Source organism: Salvelinus fontinalis, unplaced genomic scaffold, assembly GCF_029448725.1.
Source record: "Salvelinus fontinalis isolate EN_2023a unplaced genomic scaffold, ASM2944872v1 scaffold_0176, whole genome shotgun sequence".
Lineage (NCBI taxonomy): Eukaryota > Metazoa > Chordata > Actinopteri > Salmoniformes > Salmonidae > Salvelinus > Salvelinus fontinalis.
Window position 1 is genome coordinate 1 of NW_026600385.1, and position 21,760 is coordinate 21,760.

At 47.1% G+C, this 21,760-nt stretch overlaps 1 protein-coding gene across 3 annotated transcripts; it reads left to right on the forward strand.

The window, feature by feature from the left end:
* Nucleotides 1-971: 971 nt before the first annotated feature.
* LOC129844119 (metal transporter CNNM1-like) lies at nt 972-21,710 on the forward strand. Of its 3 annotated transcripts, XM_055912514.1 has the most exons (10): nt 974-3,203; nt 12,297-12,440; nt 14,032-14,172; nt 15,221-15,390; nt 16,208-16,298; nt 16,545-16,690; nt 17,275-17,515; nt 18,630-18,734; nt 18,898-19,005; nt 20,389-21,710. In XM_055912514.1, the coding sequence occupies exons 1-10, from the start codon at nt 1,772-1,774 to the stop codon at nt 20,466-20,468; spliced, it is 2,658 nt and encodes an 885-aa protein (XP_055768489.1). In that variant the 5' UTR covers nt 974-1,771; the 3' UTR covers nt 20,469-21,710. The 3 variants fall into 3 exon arrangements, with proteins under 3 accessions (XP_055768490.1, XP_055768491.1, XP_055768489.1); XM_055912515.1 differs by lacking the exons at nt 18,630-18,734; nt 18,898-19,005; nt 20,389-21,710 and adding an exon at nt 17,588-17,679 and having other exon boundaries at nt 972-3,203; XM_055912516.1 differs by lacking the exons at nt 18,630-18,734; nt 18,898-19,005; nt 20,389-21,710 and adding an exon at nt 17,794-17,852 and having other exon boundaries at nt 973-3,203.
* Nucleotides 21,711-21,760: the final 50 nt, after the last annotated feature.

Sequence of the window (21,760 nt, forward strand, 5' to 3'; positions counted from 1 at the left end):
GCGGAGAGACAAGTATCTTGTCAGTATATCCATAATCTTTCATTTTGGTGAAGATCCGCCCACGTCATGCAGGGACCACCAAGAAAGAGCAAGACAGTTATAAAATATAGTTACTATTTTTGATGTTTAGAAAAACAAACCTCAGAAAGTAGGCTACTTACCGGTATTAGAACATGAGTGATAATGTTTTTGTTAAATGACCAAATCTCGCATACTATATCCATATGCAAATCATAACGTTTCTTTGGAACATGGGTGATTTAATTTATTAGGAGGACAATGGATCATGAATCTATAGAATATGTGATATTACAACAGCTATGACCAGGGCTTCAATCAGTTATAGGTAAAGATAGATACATTATCATGAATTATTGTTAGCACATATATTATCATATGTTGTACAATACTGCCGTCTTCTGGAGATTACAGCCGATATATTACAATCATGATATTATGTCTACACACAAGACAACTCACAAGTGATCCACGTTGAAATCCCAATAGTCCTAATTCACAATTGCTTTACATCAGATTACTTTGCATAATGTCTTTAAAAATAGATATATTATTAATATTATCCTCAAAATAAACCAGGCACTGGTTCTAGGTATGCTCTTACAAAAAAAGGTAATTTGGGGTTCTCTATAGAACTTTTAGGGGTTCCATACATGAAGCAAGTGATATAACCCTTTTTGGTTCTGTATAAAACCTTTGTGTAGTCTGGAGGCATAATCACCATTCTGAGCATGGTCTGTGTGTCTGACAGACAGGTGAAAGAAAGAGTCCTGGCCTTGGCGCTGATCAGGGAGAGCTGTTTACTGAGCCAGGCTGTGCCTCGGCCAGCTCTACACAACAATATACTGCTCCTCAGCCTTTTGTTTGTGTATGAGAGAGAGAGAGAGAGAGTGGGGAGAGGGAGAGAGAGAGAAAGCGAAGGGGGGAGATAGGTAGGATAAAGAGAGAATTGGGAGAGAAACAGGCAGAGCGCGAGCGAGAAAGAGATGCAGAGTGGGAGACGGAGAGAGAGAGAAGGGGGAGAGGGAGAGAGATAATAGTTTCCTAAAAGCCACATCCGATCCACAACATTCTTTTAGCAGTTATTTTTGTTTCCATTCCGTCTGCCCGCAATGTGTTGTTATGGGAATATAACAGACAGACATACCAGTGGAATGACCATGCTGTTTACGTCATTATAAACCCACTGAACAAAAACATAGACATCTTTGGAATAGTGTTTTTAGTAGGTGCAGTGCAGGCAATAGCATAGGCTGCTATTTGTCCGTGCGCAAAAACAGATTCATGTTGGGTGTAGAGAGTAGAATATCTAGACAGAGTCGGGGGGAATTTGATAAGGAATCTGATAATTAAGTCTTATTACATTTCCCACGTGACAATTACTGGGGATGGGAAGCAATCTGGAATGGAAACTTCCCGTGTTCTATTTTTGTGTGTCTCAGTACGTGTGCCTTTTGGCATTCGTAGCCGGCTTCTTCGTGCAAAATGGCATTACGTCACTGCATAATTCTGGCAAATTCTCTCTCCCACCAAAAAAATGACTTGACTACAGGCGGCCAGCCAGCCACCCGCCCCGTTAGCTGCATGGTATAGTAGAGTAGAGAATCAGCATCAACAACAACACCGGGAAATGCAGCTGCTGTAACGGAACTGGTCCCCCACCCACCACCGGCAGATGGAGTGTGAGCGCGCCACCGCCACGTGACTCGGTCGGTTCGCATCTGTAGTGTGGCGGAGTATCTCACTCTGCATCATGGCTGTGGAAGATGCAGCTGCCCGGTCCCGAACCGCCCTCTTCCCCAGGGTACCTTTCTCCCCAGCCCGGCTGCTGTTCCTCTCTCTCCTCTCCCTCTGCCTCATCCCCTCCCCGTCCCTCGCCCTGCTCGGCTTCCGTCCGGAGGAGACCGGGGGAGAGCTGTCCGTGGACGACGGGGTGCTGAAAGCCACCGAGGGAACCCGCTTCATGCTGCGGGTCTACTACGCCTCCTCCCCACAGAGGCTCAACCGGACTGCTGGGGCCAGAGCCAACGCCGCTCCCTGGATAGCCTTCATGGAGGAGCCAAGGCCGGGGAGAGAGGGGCAGGTCCACCCGAAGAGGAATATGTGCATGGATAAAAACGCCAGGAGCTCGGATATTGAGATCTTGGGCTCTTTCAAGTCCGCTTCGAGTCAGAACTCCGTGTTGGTGGAAGTATTGGCTAAGAACCTGCGCAGGGGAGAGAAGATGAAGTACTATTCCATGTGCGCCTTCGACGGGTCCAAATGGGAACACTACCGGACCCGGGATTTCTGGGTCGCCGTGGTGGAGCGCGGGGCCGAACCGGACCTCTGGCTTCAAGTGTTAGTATCGGTTCTGTTACTGGCCCTCTCGGCGCTCTTCAGTGGCCTGAACCTCAGTCTGCTCGCGTTGGACCCGGTGGAGCTCCAGGTTCTGCAGAACAGCGGCACGGACAAGGAGCAGAAATACGCCAGGAAAATTGAGTCAGTGCGGCGGCACGGTAACTACGTCCTGTGCACTTTGCTGCTGGGCAACGCGCTGATCAACGCGGCGCTCGCAGTGTGGATGTGTCAGATCCTGGGGATGACCTGGTTGTCCACCATTATCTGCGCGTTTGGGATCTTTTTCATCGGGGAGATCCTGCCGCACTCTGTTGCGTCGCGGCACGGCCTGGCCATTGCGTCCAAAACCATCTGGGTAACCCGTCTTCTCATGGTTCTCTCCTTCCCCATCTCCTACCCCATCAGTAAACTCCTAGACTTCATCCTCCACCAGGAGATCAGTAACTTTTATACGCGGGAAAAACTCCTTGAGATGCTGCGTGTGACCGACCCGTACCACGACCTGGTTAAAGAGGAGCTCAACATCATACAGGGCGCGCTCGAGCTCCGGACCAAGACCGTAGAAGATGTTCTGACTCCGCTAACCGACTGCTTCATGCTCACCTCGGAAGCGGTGCTGGACTTTAACACCATGTCGGAGATTATGCAGAGCGGCTACACGCGCATCCCGGTGTTTGAAAACTTGCGGTCGAACATTGTGGATATTCTGTTCGTGAAGGACTTGGCGTTCGTTGACCCTGATGACTGTACCCATCTGAAGACCATAACACAGTTCTATAAACACCCCATGCACTGTGTGTTCAACGACACCAAACTGGATGCCATGCTGGAGGAGTTCAAGAAGGGTAAGGAGAGGGGGGAGTAAGATCACCCAAGAAACTCTAGAAACGATGGTATGATTGTGTGTCTCCCCCCTCACTCTCTCTCTATCTTTTTCTCCCCTTCTCTCCTCCCCCCACTCGCCCTCCCCCATCCCTACCCCCCACTCTCGCTCTTCTCCCCCTCTCTCGCCTCTCCTCCTCTCTCTCCCCCTCTCTCCCTTCTTGGCCGAGTCACTGGTTTAAGCTCCTATTGTTCATTACATTTCCATAAACTACAACAGTTTACATGTAGGGCCTACCTGTGTCAATGTAGTCATATAAAGTAACTTCAGTGAGATTCTCTCTGTGGAAACAACTGCTGTCTGCTCATAAGAGGCGCTGTACCATAGTGTGACTAACAGGGATATCCCATCTCAGTGATAGTCTACTACAAAGGGAATAGGGTGCCATTTGGAATACATATTACGATATAGCCTATTCCTAATGGGCAATTTATGATGAAATGGGCAGGTAAGGTGGCTTGGTGGGTGTGTCTCCTGTTGACCAATAGCAGGTAGCCATGTTGCCATGTGGTCTGTGTCTGTATATGGGGGAAGAAGGCAGTGTCAGCGTTTCTCATGTTGTTGCATGCAGAGGCTGTGCTAGAGAAACACATGAAGGACACCTTCAATAGATGTATGTGTTTACACTGTCTCGACCCATATTCATAAAGCATCTCAGAGAAGTAGTGCTGATCTTGGATCAGTTTCTCCTTTTAGATCACATAATTAATGAGATTACATGAACAAGAGGGACCTGATCCTAGATCAGCACTCAGTATAATTAACACAGACGAATGCATAACAAAACAGTGTGTGTGTGTGTGTGCGTGCGTGTGTGTGTCGTGTGTGTGTGTGTGTGTGTGTGTGTGTGTGTGTGTGTGTGTGTGTGTGTGTGTGTGTGTGTGTGTGTGTGTGTGTGTGTGTGTGTGTGTGTGTGTTTAAGAGAGAGAGAGTTTTGAATTGAATTGAGAGCACCAGCGTGATAGAGAGATAGAGGGATGAGAATGTCATGGTGACACAGAGAGAGAGAGAGAGAGAGAGACATGAAAGGCTGATACCTTTAGAATGTCCTTTCCTGTCATGACACCCCCTCCCCTCTCTCTCTCTCCCTCCACCCCTCCATTGCTCCGCCCCAGGAGAGAAGACATGAAATATTCATAGAACACTTTTGCCCTCTTCCTCTCCCTCCCTCTCTCTCTCTTCATCTGTCCTCTGTGGTGCTGCATTCAACACAGCCACTGTGTGTGTGTGTGTGTGTGTGTGTGTGTGTGTGTGTGTGTGTGTGTGTGTGTGTGTGTGTGTGTGTGTGTGTGTGTGTGTGTGTGTGTGTGTGTGTGTGTGTGTGTGTGTGTGTGTGTGTGTGTGTGTGTGTGTGTGTGTGTGTGTGTGTGTGTGTGAGAGAGAGAGGACATGACTGTGTGTGTTTTCCGTATATGGGAGAGAGAAAGAAAGAAAGAAAGAAAGAGAGAGAGACAGAGATAGAGAGAGAGAGAGAGAGAGAGAGAGAGAGCATGACTGTGTGTGGTGATGCTGCAACCCCATTTAGTCAAACCAAAGCAGAAATCAGCAAAGTACAACAGACTACTCCCTCCCTCCCTACCACAGTGACTGTAGCCTTTATGAACAAGTGCACAAGAGTGTATTCCAACACTGAGCTAAAGCCTAGAGACACTAGGTGTAGGAGCTGAGTTAAAGCCTAGAGACACTAGGTGTGGGAGCTGAGATAAAGCCTAGAGACACTAGGTGTGGGAGCTGAGATAAAGCCTAGAGACACTAGGTGTGGGAGCTGAGTTAAAGCCTAGAGACACTAGGTGTGGGAGCTGAGTTAAAGCCTAGAGACACTAGGTGTGGGAGCTGAGCTAAAGCCTAGAGACACTAGGTGTGGGAGCTGAGATAAAGCCTAGAGACACTAGGTGTGGGAGCTGAGTTAAAGCCTAGAGACACTAGGTGTGGGAGCTGAGATAAAGCCTAGAGACACTAGGTGTGGGAGCTGAGTTAAAGCCTAGAGACACTAGGTGTGGGAGCTGAGCTAAAGCCTAGAGACACTAGGTGTGGGAGCTGAGATAAAGCCTATAGACACTAGGTGTGGGAGCTGAGATAAAGCCTAGAGACACTAGGTGTGGGAGCTGAGCTAAAGCCTAGAGACACTAGGTGTGGGAGCTGAGTTAAAGCCTAGAGACACTAGGTGTGGGAGCTGAGTTAAAGCCTAGAGACACTAGGTGTGGGAGCTGAGATAAAGCCTAGAGACGCTAGGTGTGGGAGCTGAGCTAAAGCCTAGAGACACTAGGTGTGGGAGCTGAGCTAAAGCCTAGAGACACTAGGTGTAGGAGCTGAGATAAAGCCTAGAGACACTAGATGTGGGAGCTGAGATAAAGCCTAGAGACACTAGGTGTGGGAGCTGAGTTAAAGCCTAGAGACACTAGATGTGGGAGCTGAGATAAAGCCTAGAGACACTAGGTGTAGGAGCTGAGATAAAGCCTAGAGACACTAGATGTGGGAGCTGAGTTAAAGCCTAGAGACACTAGGTGTAGGAGCTGAGATAAAGCCTAGAGACACTAGGTGTGGGAGCTGAGATAAAGCCGAGACACTAGGTGTAGGAGCTGAGTTAAAGCCTAGAGACACTAGATGTGGGAGCTGAGCTAAAGCCGAGACACTAGGTGTAGGAGCTGAGTTAAAGCCTAGAGACACTAGGTGTGGGAGCTGAGTTAAAGCCTAGAGACACTAGGTGTGGGAGCTGAGATAAAGCCCAGAGACACTAGGTGTGGGAGCTGAGCTAAAGCCGAGACACTAGGTGTAGGAGCTGAGTTAAAGCCTAGAGACACTAGGTGTAGGAGCTGAGATAAAGCCTAGAGACACTAGGTGTGGGAGCTGAGCTAAAGCCGAGACACTAGGTGTAGGAGCTGAGTTAAAGCCTAGAGACACTAGGTGTAGGAGCTGAGATAAAGCCCAGAGACACTAGGTGTGGGAGCTGAGCTAAAGCCCAGAGACACTGGGTGTGGGAGCTGAGCTAAAGCCCAGAGACACTAGGTGTAGGAGCTGAGATAAAGCCCAGAGACACTAGGTGTGGGAGCTGAGTTAAAGCCTAGAGACACTAGGTGTGGGAGCTGAGTTAAAGCCTAGAGACACTAGGTGTAGGAGCTGAGTTAAAGCCTAGAGACACTAGGTGTGGGAGCTGAGATAAAGCCTAGAGACACTAGGTGTGGGAGCTGAGTTAAACCTAGAGACACTAGGTGTGGGAGCTGAGTTAAAGCCTAGAGACACTAGGTGTGGGAGCTGAGTTAAAGCCTAGAGACACTAGGTGTAGGAGCTGAGTTAAAGCCTAGAGACACTAGGTGTGGGAGCTGAGTTAAAGCCTAGAGACACTAGGTGTGGGAGCTGAGCTAAAGCCTAGAGACACTAGGTGTGGGAGCTGAGTTAAAGCCTAGAGACACTAGGTGTCAATCTATCTAGGCTTACACCAGCACTGGTACCAGGCAGTATTAGCTAGCTCGCTATGTTCAACCTGACGCTTAGTACATTTAGCAAGCTAATCTAGCTAGCCAGCTAACTAGTGATTAGCATTAGCGGCTAATACAAATTATTTTAGCAACAGCTTGCTAAGAAAACACAAGCTAGTATGTAGTAGTTTGCAGACAGGAAGGTACACAAAGTAATAACCATGCAGAGTGAAAGGCAAGAAAGTGGTTGTGTCTCTGTGGTTGAGCCACTGCTCTCCTTGAGTGACAGGGGGCCCGGCTTGGTGTGTTTAGCGCCGTGCAGCAGCAGGAGAGGGAGAGACATGACTCCAGTAGCAAACGGAGTAAACTACTAAAACTGACATGATGCGCACCGGAGTTGAGTGTCACATTTATCAAACCAAACATTGAAATAACGTTATGTGTGTAAGAGCTGTTAATGTGCTGCTAGACCCGACCCATATAAAGAAGATCTGACAGAATCTCTCTCTCTCTTCCTCTAGACCCGACCCATATAAAGAAGATCTGACAGAATCTCTCTCTCTCTTCCTCTAGACCCGACCCATATAAAGAAGATCTGACAGAATCTCTCTCTCTCTTCCTCTAGACCCGACCCATATAAAGAAGATCTGACAGAATCTCTCTCTCTCTTCCTCTAGACCTGACCCATATAAAGAAGATCTGACAGAATCTCTCTCTCTCTTCCTCTAGACCTGACCCATATAAAGAAGATCTGACAGAATCTCTCTCTCTCTTTTTCTCTCACTCTCTTTCTCTTTCTCTCGCTCTCAATTCAATTCAATTCAAGGGGCTTTATTGGCATGGGAAACATGTGTTAACATTGCCAAAGCTCTCTCTCTCTCTCTTTTCCTCTCGCTCTCTTTTCCTCTCGCTCTCTTTCGCTCTCATTCTCTCTCTCTCTCTTTCTCGCTCTCTCTCTCTCCCCCCCAGTCAGAGTGAGACACAGCCAGAGTGGGTGAAGAGAGGGTAGCACAGTAGGAACAGCAAGGAGATCTCTTGTGGATGCTGTTGGGGGGTGGAACGCTGCAGCTGTGTGGGTGTGTGTGAGAGAGAGAGGGTAGCTGCAGCTGTGTGCAAGGATGTGTGTAAGTTTTGACTGTGTTACATAATGGCTGATGATGTAATCTTCAGCTGCTAGTGTCTGCAGTGCAGTCTCTCTCTCTCTCTCTCTCTCTCTCTCTCTCTCTCTCTCTCTCTCTCTCTCTCTCTCTCTCTATCTCTCTATCTCTCTCTCTCTCTCTCTTCCTCTCTCTCTCTCTCTCTCTCTCTCTCTCTCTCTCTCTCTCTCTCTCTCTCTCTCTCTTCCTCTCTCTCTCTCCAGGGGGATCCCTGAGTAGTCTCTGTACAACCCAATCACCCTTCATGCCCCCTCCAACCCCCTACCCCCTCCAACCCCTACCCCCCTCCCCCTCTATTCTCCTCTTCTCCTCCTGTCCTCTACTCAATCACTCACTCACAAACAAACACAATGAACCAGCCTCCCATTCCTTCCATCTAAATCACCATCTCACAGAACCTTTAACATCAACAAACAGAAGCAGAAATAGACCATATCTAACTAACAAATCAACTAGACTGTTTATCTGAAACGATTCCCCATTTACTCTGGCTGTGTCTCTAATAATACCCCCCTGTTACCATGGAGATTACCCCCTCCCCCGTGTGTGCATCACAAATGGCACACAGTTTCTATACAGTGCCCTTCTTTTGACCTGTGATTGTTTCTCTCCCTCGTTCTCTGTGGGCCCTGGTGCACTAAATAGGGAATAGGGTGCCACCTGGGACTCAGCTGTGCATCATCCCTCTGCTGGGAAGTTTGGCGTCACTAGGGCCTCCTGGGTATTGGTGTGTCACTGGGCGATGACCCAGGGGTGTGTATTCACTAGAAACCAAACGGAAGCACACTGAACAAAACGGGGAGGGATCTTTTTTCAGTTTCTAAATGTTGTACAACGGGTTGCTACGGTGTGCTCTAATGAATACACCCCTGTTGTGTTTCTACTAGATCGCTTACTGGTTCTATTCCTGTGGCCTCATGGGAGATGTAGTCTTTGTGTTTGTGTTAAAAAAAATAATTAAAAAAACTTTATTCAACCAGGTAGGCTAGTTGAGAACAAGTTCTCATTTACAACTGCAACTTGGCCAAGATAAAGCAAAGCAGTACGACAAAAACAACAACACAGAGTTACACATGGATTAAACAAACGTACAGTCAATAACACAATAGAAAAAAAGAAAGTCTATATACAGTGTGTGCAAATGGCGTGAGGAGGTAAGGCAATAAATAGGCCATAGTAGAGAAGTAATTAAAATTTAGCAAATTAACACTGGAGTGATAGATGAGCAGATGATGATGTGCAAGTAGAAATACTGCTGTGCAAAAGAGAAGAAAACTAAATAAAAACAATATGGGGATAAGGTAGGTAGATTGAGTGGGTTATTTACAGTGATCGGTTAGCTGCTCAGATAGCTGATGTTTAAAGTTAGTGAGGGAAATATAAGTCTCCAGCTTCAGAGATTTTTGCAAGTCACTGGCAGCAGAGAACTTGAAGGAAAGGCGGCCAAAGAGGTGTTGGCTTTGGGGGTGACCAGTGAGATATACCTGCTGGAGCGCGTGCTACGGGTGGGTGTTGTTATCGTGACCAGTGAACTGAGATAAGGCGGAGCTTTACCTAGCATGGACTTATAGATGACCTGGAGCCAGTGGGTCTGGCGACGAATATGTAGCGAGGGCCAGCCGACTAGAGCATACAGGTCGCAGTGGTGGGTGGTATAAGGGGCTTTGGTAACAAAACGGATGGCACTGTGATAGACTACATCCAGTTTGCTGAGTAGAGTATTGGAAGCTATTTTGTAGATGACATTGCCGAAGTCGAGGATCGGTGGGATAGTCAGTTTTACGAGGGTATGTTTGGCGGCGTGAGTGAAGGAGGCTTTGTTGCAAATAGAAAAACAATTCTAGATTTAATTTTGCATCGGAGATGTTTAATATGAGTCTGGAAGGAGAGTTTACAGTATAGCCAGACACCTAGGTATTTGTAGTTGTCCACATATTCGAAGTCAGAACCATCCAGGGGAGTGATGCTGGACGGGCAGGCAGGTGCGGGCAGCAAACGGTTGAAAAGCATTCATTTAGTTTTACTTGTATTTAAGAGCAGTTGGAGGTAATGGAAGGAGAGTTGTATGGCAGTGAAGCTCATCTGGAGGTTAGTTAACACAGTGTTCAAAGAAGGGCCAGATGTATACAGAATGGTGTCGTCTGCGTAGAGGTGGATCAGGGAATCACCTGCAGCAAGAGCGACATCGTTGATATATACAGAGAAAAGACTTGGCCCGAGAATTGAACCCTGTGGCACCCCCATAGATACTGCCAGAGGTCTGGACAACAGGCCCTCCGATTTGACACACTGAACTCTGTCTGCGAAGTAGTTGGTGAACCAGGTGAGGCAGTCATTTGAGAAACCAAGGCTATTGAGTCTGCCGATAAGAATACAGTGATTGACAGAGTCGAAAGCCTTGGCCAGGTCGACGAATATGGCTGCACAGTACTGTCTTTTATCGATGGCGGTTATGATATCGTTTAGTACCTTGAGCGTGGCTGAGGTGCACCCATGACCAGCTCGGAAACCGGATTGCACAGCGGAGAAGGTACGGTGGGATTTGAAATGGTCGGTGATCTGTTTGTTAACTTGGCTTTCGAAGACTTTAGAAAGGCAGGGCAGGATAGATATAGGTCTGTAACAGTTTGGGTCTAGAGTGTCACCCCCTTTGAAGAGGGGGATGACCGCGGCAGCTTTCCAATCTTTAGGGATCTCGGACAATACGAAAGAGAGGTTGAACAGATTGCTAACAGGGGTTGCAACAATGGCGGCAAATCATTTTGGAAAGAGAGGGTCCAGATTGTCTAGCCCAGCTGTTTCAGTGTTTATGTGTGTCATTCTACTGTAAATGATGCTCTTCTGCTCAGTTTACATGTTACATTTTAGTCATTTAGCAGACGCTCTGATCCAGAGAGACTTACAGTTAGTGAGTCATTTAGCAGACGCTCTGATCCAGAGAGACTTACAGTTAGTGAGTCATTTAGCAGACGCTCTGATCCAGAGAGACTTACAGTTAGTGAGTCATTTAGCAGACGCTCTGATCCAGAGAGACTTACAGTCAGTGAGTCATTTAGCAGACGCTCTGATCCAGAGAGACTTACAGTCAGTGAGTCATTTAGCAGACGCTCTGATCCAGAGAGACTTACAGTCAGTGAGTCATTTAGCAGACGCTCTGATCCAGAGAGACTTACAGTCAGTGAGTCATTTAGCAGACGCTCTGATCCAGAGAGACTTACAGTTAGTGAGTCATTTAGCAGACGCTCTGACCCAGAGAGACTTACAGTTAGTGAATCATTTAGCAGACGCTCTGATCCAGAGAGACTTACAGTTAGTGAGTCATTTAGCAGACGCTCTGATCCAGAGAGACTTACAGTTAGTGAGTCATTTAGCAGACGCTCTGATCCAGAGAGACTTACAGTTAGTGAGTCATTTAGCAGACGCTCTGACCCAGAGAGACTTACAGTTAGTGAGTCATTTAGCAGACGCTCTGATCCAGAGAGACTTACAGTTAGTGAGTCATTTAGCAGACGCTCTGACCCAGAGAGACTTACAGTTAGTGAGTCATTTAGCAGACGCTCTGATCCAGAGAGACTTACAGTTAGTGAGTCATTTAGCAGACGCTCTGATCCAGAGAGACTTACAGTTAGTGAGTCATTTAGCAGACGCTCTGATCCAGAGAGACTTACAGTTAGTGAGTCATTTAGCAGACGCTCTGATCCAGAGTCACTTACAGTTAGTGAGTCATTTAGCAGACGCTCTGATCCAGAGAGACTTACAGTTAGTGAGTCATTTAGCAGACGCTCTGATCCAGAGAGACTTACAGTTAGTGAGTCATTTAGCAGACGCTCTGATCCAGAGAGACTTACAGTTAGTGAGTCATTTAGCAGACGCTCTGATCCAGAGAGACTTACAGTTAGTGAGTCATTTAGCAGACGCTCTGATCCAGAGAGACTTACAGTTAGTGAGTCATTTAGCAGACGCTCTGATCCAGAGAGATTTACAGTTAGTGAGTCATTTAGCAGACGCTCTGATCCAGAGTGACGTACAGTTAGTGAGTCATTTAGCAGACGCTCTGATCCAGAGACTTACAGTTAATGCATTCATCTTAAGATAGCTAGTTGAGACAACAACACTCCAGAATCGTATCAAGTACATTTTCCTTTAACAAAGTATTTATCAGCAAACTCAGTGTTAGTAGGAAATGGCAAGAGCCTTCCTTTGTCTCCTCAGGAACATGTCAAGGGAGATCTGTTGACTCCATCAATTGCTTTTCCTCTCTTGCTTCTCCCATTCCTCTTACCCCAGACCCCTTCACATAGTTAAATCCCTTTACACTGCCAAAATAAATGCATTTAAAGACATAAATGTTTTTGTATACTACAAAATGCCATTGTTTTATGTTGGAGTTTCACCTCCCACATGGTCTGTCCCCTCCATGTTTGTTAGGTAAGTCCCACAGGTTAGGGTAATATTATGATGTCATATCCTGTCTCTCTCCAGGCAAGTCCCACCTGGCCATCGTCCAGCGGGTCAACAACGAGGGTGAGGGGGACCCCTTCTATGAGGTCATGGGCATCGTGACCCTGGAGGACGTTATAGAGGAGATCATCAAGTCAGAGATACTGGACGAGACTGACCTCTACAGTACGTATACACACACGCACGCACGCACGCACGCACGCAGGCAGGCACACGCGCACACACACACACACACGCACACGCTGACCTAAAGTACATACACACTAGCAAGAACTGACGGACATGCAAGAACACACACACACACACACACACACACACACACACACACACACACACACACACACACACACACACACACACACACACACACACACACACACACACACACATACGCTCTGAAATACTGCTGATTATCAATGTGTGTCCCCATCTCTCTGTCCTTGTGTTTGTGTGTGTATGTGCACCTGAATGTGCGTCCATCCGTGTGTGTGTGTGTCTCACCCTACATCTAAAAACCTGTGCCTCCCTCTACAGCTGATAACCTCTCTAAGTGTCTCCCGCTACAGCTGATAACCTCTCTAAGTGTCTCCTCTACAGCTGATAACCTCTCTAAGTGTCTCCCTCTACAGCTGATAACCTCTCTAAGTGTCTCCCTCTACAGTTGATAACCTCTCTAAGTGTCTCCCTCTGCAGTTGATAACCTCTCTAAGTGTTGTGTCTACATCTGATAACCTCTCTAAGTGTCTCCTCTACAGCTGATAACCTCTCTAAGTGTCTCCCTCTACAGTTGATAACCTCTCTAAGTGTCTCCCTCTGCAGTTGATAACCTCTCTAAGTGTTGTGTCTACATCTGATAACCTCTCTAAGTGTCTCCTCTACAGTTGATAACCTCTCTAAGTGTTGTCTCCCTCTACAGCTGATAACCTCTCTAAGTGTCTCCTCTACAGTTGATAACCTCTCTAAGTGTTGTCTCCCTCTACATCTGATAACCTCTCTAAGTGTCTCCTCTACAGTTGATAACCTTTCTAAGTGTTGTCTCCCTCTACAGCTGATAACCTCTCTAAGTGTCTCCCTCTGCAGCTGATAACCTCTCTAAGTGTCTCCCTCTACAGTTGATAACCTCTCTAAGTGTTGTGTCTACAGTTGATAACCTCTCTAAGTGTCTCCTCTACAGCGGATAACCTCTCTAAATGTTGTCTCCCTCTACAGCGGATAACCTCCCTAAGTGTCTCCCTCTACAGTTGATAACCTCTCTAAGTGTTGTCTCCCTCTACAGCTGATAACCTCCCTAAGTGTCTCCCTCTACAGTTGATAACCTCTCTAAGTGTTGTCTCCCTCTACAGCTGATAACCTCTCTAAATGTCTCCCTCTACAGCTGATAACCTCTCTAAGTGTCTCCTCTACAGCTGATAAACTCTCTAAGTGTTGTATCCCTCTACAGCTGATAAACTCTCTAAGTGTTGTCTCCCTCTACAGCCGATAAACTCTCTAAGTGTTGTCTCCCTCTACAGCTGATAAACTCTCTAAGTGTTGTCTCCCTCTACAGCTGATAAACTCTCTAAGTGTTGTCTCCTCTACAGCTGATAAACTCTCTATGTGTTGTGTCTCCTCTACAGCTGATAAACTCTCTAAGTGTTGTCTCCCTCTACAGCTGATAAACTCTCTAAGTGTTGTCTCCCTCTACAGCTGATAAACTCTCTAAGTGTTGTCTCCCTCTACAGCTGATAACCTCTCTAAGTGTTGTCTCCCTCTACAGCTGATAACCGTTCTAAGCGTCGCGTTTCTCACCATGAGAGGAAGCAGCAGGACTTCTCCATCTTTAAGCTGTCGGAGAACGAGATGAAGGTGAAGATCTCTCCCCAGCTCCTCCTCGCCACGCACCGCTTCCTGTCCACGGGTAGGCCCACTGTGATGTCACTTCCTGTCCACTGTGAGGTCACTTCCTGAGTGTTAAATAATTAAATATATAATCTCTGTGGAAGTAAGTTGTTCTCAATTTGAGGCCTGGTAAAAAACAACCCATTGAATAGCAAAGAATGTTTACCAGTTATTACAAATTACCTTTTTCTTCTTACTTTTCCACTGACTCTCTCATGTCTTCCTCTCTATCCCTCTTTCATCTCCCCCTTTTATTACCCTCTCCTCCTACCTCTTCTATCTCTCCCCTTTTACTACCCTCTCCTCCTACCTCTTCTATCCCTCCCCTTTTACTACCCTCTCCTCCTACCTCTTCTATCCCTCCCCTTTTACTACCCTCTCCTCCTACCTCTTCTATCTCCCCCTTTTACTACCCTCTCCTCCTACCTCTTCTATCCCTCCCCTTTTACTACCCTCTCCTCCTACCTCTTCTATCCCTCTTTCATCTCTCCCCTTTTACTACCCTCTCCTCCTACCTCTTCTATCCCTCTCATCTCTCCCCTTTTACTACCCTCTCCTCCTACCTCTTCTATCCCTCTTCTATCTCTCCCCTTTTACTACCCTCTCCCCCTACCTCTTCTATCCCTCTCATCTCTCCCCTTTTACTACCCTCTCCCCCTACCTCTTCTATCCCTCCCCTTTTACTACCCTCTCCTCCTACCTCTTCTATCCCTCTCATCTCTCCCCTTTTACTACCCTCTCCTCCTACCTCTTCTATCTCTCCCCTTTTACTACCCTCTCCCCCAACCTCTTCTATCTCTCCCCTTTTACTACCCTCTCCCCCAACCTCTTCTATCTCTCCCCTTTTACTACCCTCTCCTCCTACCTCTTCTATCTCTCCCCTTTTACTACCCTCTCCCCCAACCTCTTCTATCTCTCCCCTTTTACTACCCTCTCCTCCTACCTCTTCTATCTCTCCCCTTTTACTACCCTCTCCTCCTACCTCTTCTATCTCTCCCCTTTTACTACCCTCTCCCCCTACCTCTTCTACCCCTCACTCTCTCTCTTTCTCTCCCCACCTTCTGTAGAGGTGGAGCCCTTCAAGCCAGCCCACCTATCAGAGAAGATCTTACTGCGTCTCATTAAACACCCCAGTGTGGTCCAGGAGCTGAGCTACGATGACAAGAACAAACTGGCTCCACAGCACTTCCTGTTTCAGAGAAACAAACCTGTTGACTACTTCATCCTGTTACTACAGGTATAAACGCCCGCAATAATTGTCCCTTAGCGATAAATCATATTGATTTGCTGTATTGTGTTGATAGGAGAGTAGACAGACAGGACAGTGAGGAGATAAGTGTGTCAAAGCAGAAAAGGGTTCGATCCCACACAGAGGGAGAGGACACTGAGTGGACAAAACATTAGGAACACCTTCCTAATATTGAGTTACACCTCCTTTTGCCCTCAGAACAGCCTCAATTCATCGAGGCATGTACGAGGTGTTGAAAGTGTTCCACAGGGATGCTGGTCCATGTTGACTCCAGTGCTTCCCACAGTTGCATCATGTTGGCTGGATGTCCTTTTGGTGGTGGAACATTCTTGATACACACGGGAACTGTTGAACGTGGAAAAACCCAGCAGCGTTGCAGTTCTTGACTTACTCAAACCGGTGCGCCTGGCACCTAATACTGCACTACCCGTTCAAAGGCACTTAACTATTTTGTCTTGTCCATTCACCCTCTGAATGTCACACATACACAATCCATGTCTCTGTTGTCTCAAGGCTTAAAAATCCTTCTTTAACCTGTCTCCTCCCCTTCATCTGCACTGATTGAAGTGGATTTAACAAGTGACATCTATAAGGGATCATAGCTTTCACCTGGATTCACTTGGTCAGTCTGTCATGGAAAGTGCAGGTGTTCCTAATGTATTGTACCCTCAGTGTATATCATGTGCTGCAGGTGGAGGTGCTGACTGCTACAGCAACCCTGCTTTTATATATAGCTTGGAATATCTACAATATGGCTGAGACACAAATCAGGGAACTTGCCCATTTCTCTGTCCTGTGTGTCCAGGGTCGTGTGGAGGTGGAGTTTGGTAAAGAGGCTCTGAGGTTTGAGAACGGAGCATTCGCCTACTACGGGGTGCCTGCCATCATGCCCACAGGTAACTGGCTCATCACTCACTCACTCACTCACTCACTCACTCACTCACTCACTCACTCACTCACAAACATTAACACATGAATGTAGAGAAACAGAGAAACATTACGAGCTCAAAGAAAACAAAACGTTTCATGAGAAACATAAAAGATTACACATACATTATCTGGACTGTCCCATTGCATAGACCAGAGAGGGGTAGAACACTATCTCATCCCTGTCTGACTCATTACCATCCTGTATGGTTCAGTCCACAGATCCCCCTCCCGTAGCAGTGGTCTGGACCGGTCTGACTCTATGCTGTATGGGGGCAGTCTGGGCCAACTCAACGGAGGGGGGAGCGTCTACCTGCCTGACTACTCTGTTAGGCAGCTCACACACCTGCAGGTCATTAAGGTAGGCCTACCTAGACTACGGTACAGTACAGCCCCGCCCACCTCACGTTACCTGGATACACCTGCTCCAACACCATTTGGGGGGCCTTTACTTGGCTCATTGCGCTCTAGCGACACCATGTGGCAGGCCGGGGGCCTGCAGGCTGACAACGGTCGTCAGTTGAACGGTGTTTCCTCCGACACATTGGTGCGGCTGGCTTCCGGGTTAAGCGGGTGTTAAGGAGCGCGGTTTGGCGGGTCATGTTTTGGAGGACACATGACGTGACCTTGGCCTCTACCGAGCCCGTTGGGGAGGTGCAGCGATGAGACAAGATCATAACTGAATTTGGGAGAGAAAGGAGGTCAAACAAAATAAATAAATAATAAAGGTCCCAAATAGCACCCTATTCTTTATACAGTGTGCTACTTTTGATCATAGTCCTATGGTCCTTGGTCAAAAGTAGTGCACTTTATAGTAAAAAGTGTGTAATTTGTGATACAACCTAGTAGCTCCGACAGAGCTGTGGTACAGTACAGCGTCTAACTTCGACCTATGACTATTTCTGACCTACGACCTTTCTTTGACCTTCGACTTCTAACCCCCAGATCACCCGTAGCCACTACCAGAACGCCCTGACAGCCACTCTGATGGACAGCTCCCCTCAGACCCCCGACACAGACGCCCGGCCCACAGACGGGAACACTCCCGACCTCCCTGTCCCGGAGCAGAGTGGAGACCACCTCCTCCCCCCCAGAGAGACCCGGCCCAGCTCGGCCAGAACCAGAGGACAGCAGTCCTCCGTCCCACACAGCACCTCTCTGCTCAACGAGAAGAACCGCATCGTCCGTAAGTCAACCATACTGGTAGGAGGGAGGGAGAGAGAGAATACACTTACTCCCTTTGCTTACTCCCCTACAGGCAGTAAATCAGACGGTCAGAACAGCCCCGGTGACTGTGTGTATAATAACTCTCCTGTCGCTCCCTACAGGCAGTAAATCAGACGGTCAGAACAGCCCTGGTGACTGTGTATAATACCTGTCCTGTCTCTTCCTACAGGCAGTAAATCAGACGGTCAGAACAGCCCCGGTGACTGTGTATAATAACTCTCCTGTCTCTCCCTACAGGCAGTAAATCAGACGGTCAGAACAGCCCCAGTGACTGTGTATAATAACTCTCCTGTCTCTCTCTACAGGCAGTAAATCAGACGGTCAGAACAGCCCCAGTGACTGTGTGTATAATACCTGTCCTGTCGCTCCCTACAGGCAGTAAATCAGACGGTCAGAACAGCCCTGGTGACTGTGTGTAATACCTGTCCTGTCTCTCTCTCTACAGGCAGTAAATCAGACGGTCAGAACAGCCCTGGTGACTGTGTATAATACCTGTCCTGTCTCTCTCTCTACAGGCAGTAAATCAGACGGTCAGAACAGCCCCAGTGACTGTGTGTATAATACCTGTCCTGTCTCTCCCTACAGGCAGTAAATCAGACGGTCAGAACAGCCCTGGTGACTGTGTATAATACCTGTCCTGTCTCTCTCTCTACAGGCAGTAAATCAGACGGTCAGAACAGCCCTGGTGACTGTGTGTATAATACCTGTCCTGTCGCTCTCTACAGGCAGTAAATCAGACGGTCAGAACAGCCCCAGTGACTGTGTGTATAATACCTGTCCTGTCTCTCCCTACAGGCAGTAAATCAGACGGTCAGAACAGCCCCAGTGACTGTGTATAATAACTGTCCTGTCTCTCTCTCTACAGGCAGTAAATCAGACGGTCAGAACAGCCCCAGTGACTGTGTGTATAATACCTGTCCTGTCTCTCTCTACAGGCAGTAAATCAGACGGTCAGAACAGCCCCGGTGACTGTGTATAATAACTGTCCTGTCTCTCTCTACAGGCAGTAAATCAGACGGTCAGAACAGCCCCAGTGACTGTGTGTATAATAACTGTCCTGTCTCCCCCTACAGGCAGTAAATCAGACGGTCAGAACAGCCCCAGTGACTCCGTGTTCCTCAGGATGGATGAGATCTCTTACATCAGAGAGGAGCACTCAGAGAGGGACGGCCCCAACGGTAAGAGAATATAGGGAGGAACAAAGGAGTGGAAGACTGGAGAATAAGGAGGATGTTGGTGAAGAGGGAAGCCATTTAACACAGAAACAAGATCCACAGTTTACTATGGAGATTGATAATGTCACATTCCGTCTCTCCCTCTCTCTCTCTCTCTCTCTCTCAGACACCGCCTCTGTTGCTATAGAAACGGACGCCCCCTCCTCTTTCATCAGTACTCTGTCTCTGAGTGGATCAGAGGACACACTGGGCAAGAAACTACTGCTCAAACTCAGTGAGTCACACACACAACATACACAACATACAGTACACACAAATACACACACACCTTTACTCTCTTGCATCCTAACACCTGTGTAACAATCCAAATGCCCACACACACATACAACCATTTAAATCTCAACCCAGCCACTGTGATGGCACAAACCCAACAACCCCACGCCGTGAGTCCCCTCCACCGGTCACTTTGTAATGTTAGGATACGTCCCGAATGGTACTTTATTCCCATGGGCCCTGGTCAAAAGTAGTGCACTAAATAGGGAGTAGGGTGCCATTTGGGATGCACCCTTAGTAACAGTCTAAATCTTGAGCCTTTCTCTTTCCCTGCACCTCTGCTACGTGAACAGCTGTGTCCTAGCAACCAGTCATTCATTGGGCCCTGCCTCCCTCTGCCAAGGGTCTTTTCTCTGGAGGCCCCCCTAACGGAACCCCTGGCCCCTCAGTGTGAAAAAATCTCCCTCTCCCCCTCTCTCTCCCCTCTCTCCCCCCCTCTCCCTCTCTCTCTCCCCCCCTCTCTAACCCTCTCTCCTCTCTCTCCCCTCTCTCTCTCTCTCCCCCTCTCCCTCCCCCCTCTCTCTCTCACTCTCCCTCTCTACCACTCTCCCTTCTCTACCACTCTCCCTAACACTCACACAGGAGAGCCAACTAGTGTGCTTCTCTCTTCTCTCTTGACTGGCCCACTGCTGAATGAGCTATGGAGAATGAATGTTAAGTGAGCCTCCCAAGTGGCACCCCATTCCCTGTTCAAAAGTAGTGCACTTAATAGGGAACAGTGTGCCAGTTGGGATGCAGCCTGAGTGTTTCTCTGCTCAGTATCACAGAGCTACTTTAACTAATATGACATAGTTGAGGAAATCATAACGGATGTCAGTCACACACACACACACACACACCCCTCACACGTGTTCCCTCTCAGAGCCAAAGAGCAGCAGAGTGGTCTCTCTCATTTCAGTAAAAGGCTGAAACTGGACCAAAATCACACCACATTGCAGGAAAGAAGCACTAAAAGCCTGGTCAGAAGTAGTGAACTAAACACCATTTACAAAGTACTTGTAAATGACATTGTCATTGTCCAATTCATTGATTCACTCTTAATAGTATTAATGAAATGCAGATACTTTTTTTCAATTACATTTATATATTTTCCAATTAAATGTATATTTATTCAAATTACATTTAGTACATTTATTTCAATTAAATTTACATTTTTTTTTAAATAAAAATGTATGTTTCAGTTAAATGTATTTTTTTCCATACATGTTTTTTTTCTCTGTTAAATGTATATTTTTTTTCAATTTAACATCTATATGTTTCAATATATATATATTTTAAAATGTATATATGTTTTTCAATTAAATGCATATTTATTTCTCCTCAGGTCACAAGAAGAGGAAAAAGTCTCGGGAAGGAGACAAGACACCTGAGGAGACATCAGAGCAGCCGCTGGTCAAGACCTAGCAGTGTGTGTGTGTTGTGTGTGTGTGTGTTGTGTGTGTGTAGATGGACTAACTCACAATCATCAACAGCCTATTTTCTTCTTCTTTTTGATCGTTTAAAAGACGTTTCTGCAACATTTGCCAGACGTTCCAGTCACTAGTTGACCACTCTCAGATGTTCCAACCAACAGACATTCTGAAGGGAAACAGAAGGATATAACAGCACATAGAAAAGATAGACCTCATCTCCCCATAACACCCCCACAGTCTCTGATCTTAGACAGCACCAAATGGAAGGAACTAACTGAACCAGTGGGACGGAAGCTACCACATCATGAACCAGGTTATATTTTCTTCTTGAATGTTTCATGTCTAAGTGGCTAATGGATTTCAAGACAAAGGATGTCAGGAGAAGAGAGGAGGTTTTTGGTTTCAGCCACTGTCAACATTTAATTCACCCCCTCCCTACAAAAGAATTGAATTGGCCCTGTTGGAGCTGTGCCAAGGAAACCAAAGACTATGTAGATATCATCCGTGCACAGAAGAATATTCACCATCCACCGTTATAAAGACCTTATCCATTCCTTCTTCAGGCGTTTTTATGGATGCTGTATCACTTGTTATTTGATAGTGAATGTTTATTACTATTCTCTTCTATCCCCTTTCCTAAGGGGTGAATCCTAACTTTCACTTGAGTGGATTTTCATGCATTGATATCAATGGGAGACGAAGTGAAAATTCTATTTAGGATTCACCCAGAAGTTCACTTGTCAGCATGGACTCATGGTGGTGTAAGGGGTTTAAAAGGACTTGAGATGGTTTGGGGTTTGAATGCCTTACTAAGAGAAAATCTTCAATCTGCATGTTTTAGGTACTGGCTGAGCACCATGTCGATCTCTATTCTCTCAGCCCAACTGTTATCACAACTTCCTCAAATGGTGGGGATGAGGACTGACCAGTCACAAGAACGGACCAGTCTCTTCCAAATGATGTATATGAGCAATACTGAAACACTTTTACACAGTTGTGAACGGGACACATCCAAAAGACGGTACTCATGTAGGATATGCCATTAGGAAACACATCTGTTGTAGAGAATACATTTCTTATTTGATCTGACAAGCTGTACCATAAGACCCATGTTTCTCTCTCTGGATTAAGACCGCGGGGTGTGTCTCTGCTCTGACTGGGTTTGTGCCGATTCAGGTTTGTGCCACTGCACCACAGTGGGGGGAGAAAGAGTAGGGAGGAGGACGAAGGGGAGAGGGATAGAGAGAATGGTGGGGAGGAGAGGCATAGAAGATGGGGGGCTAG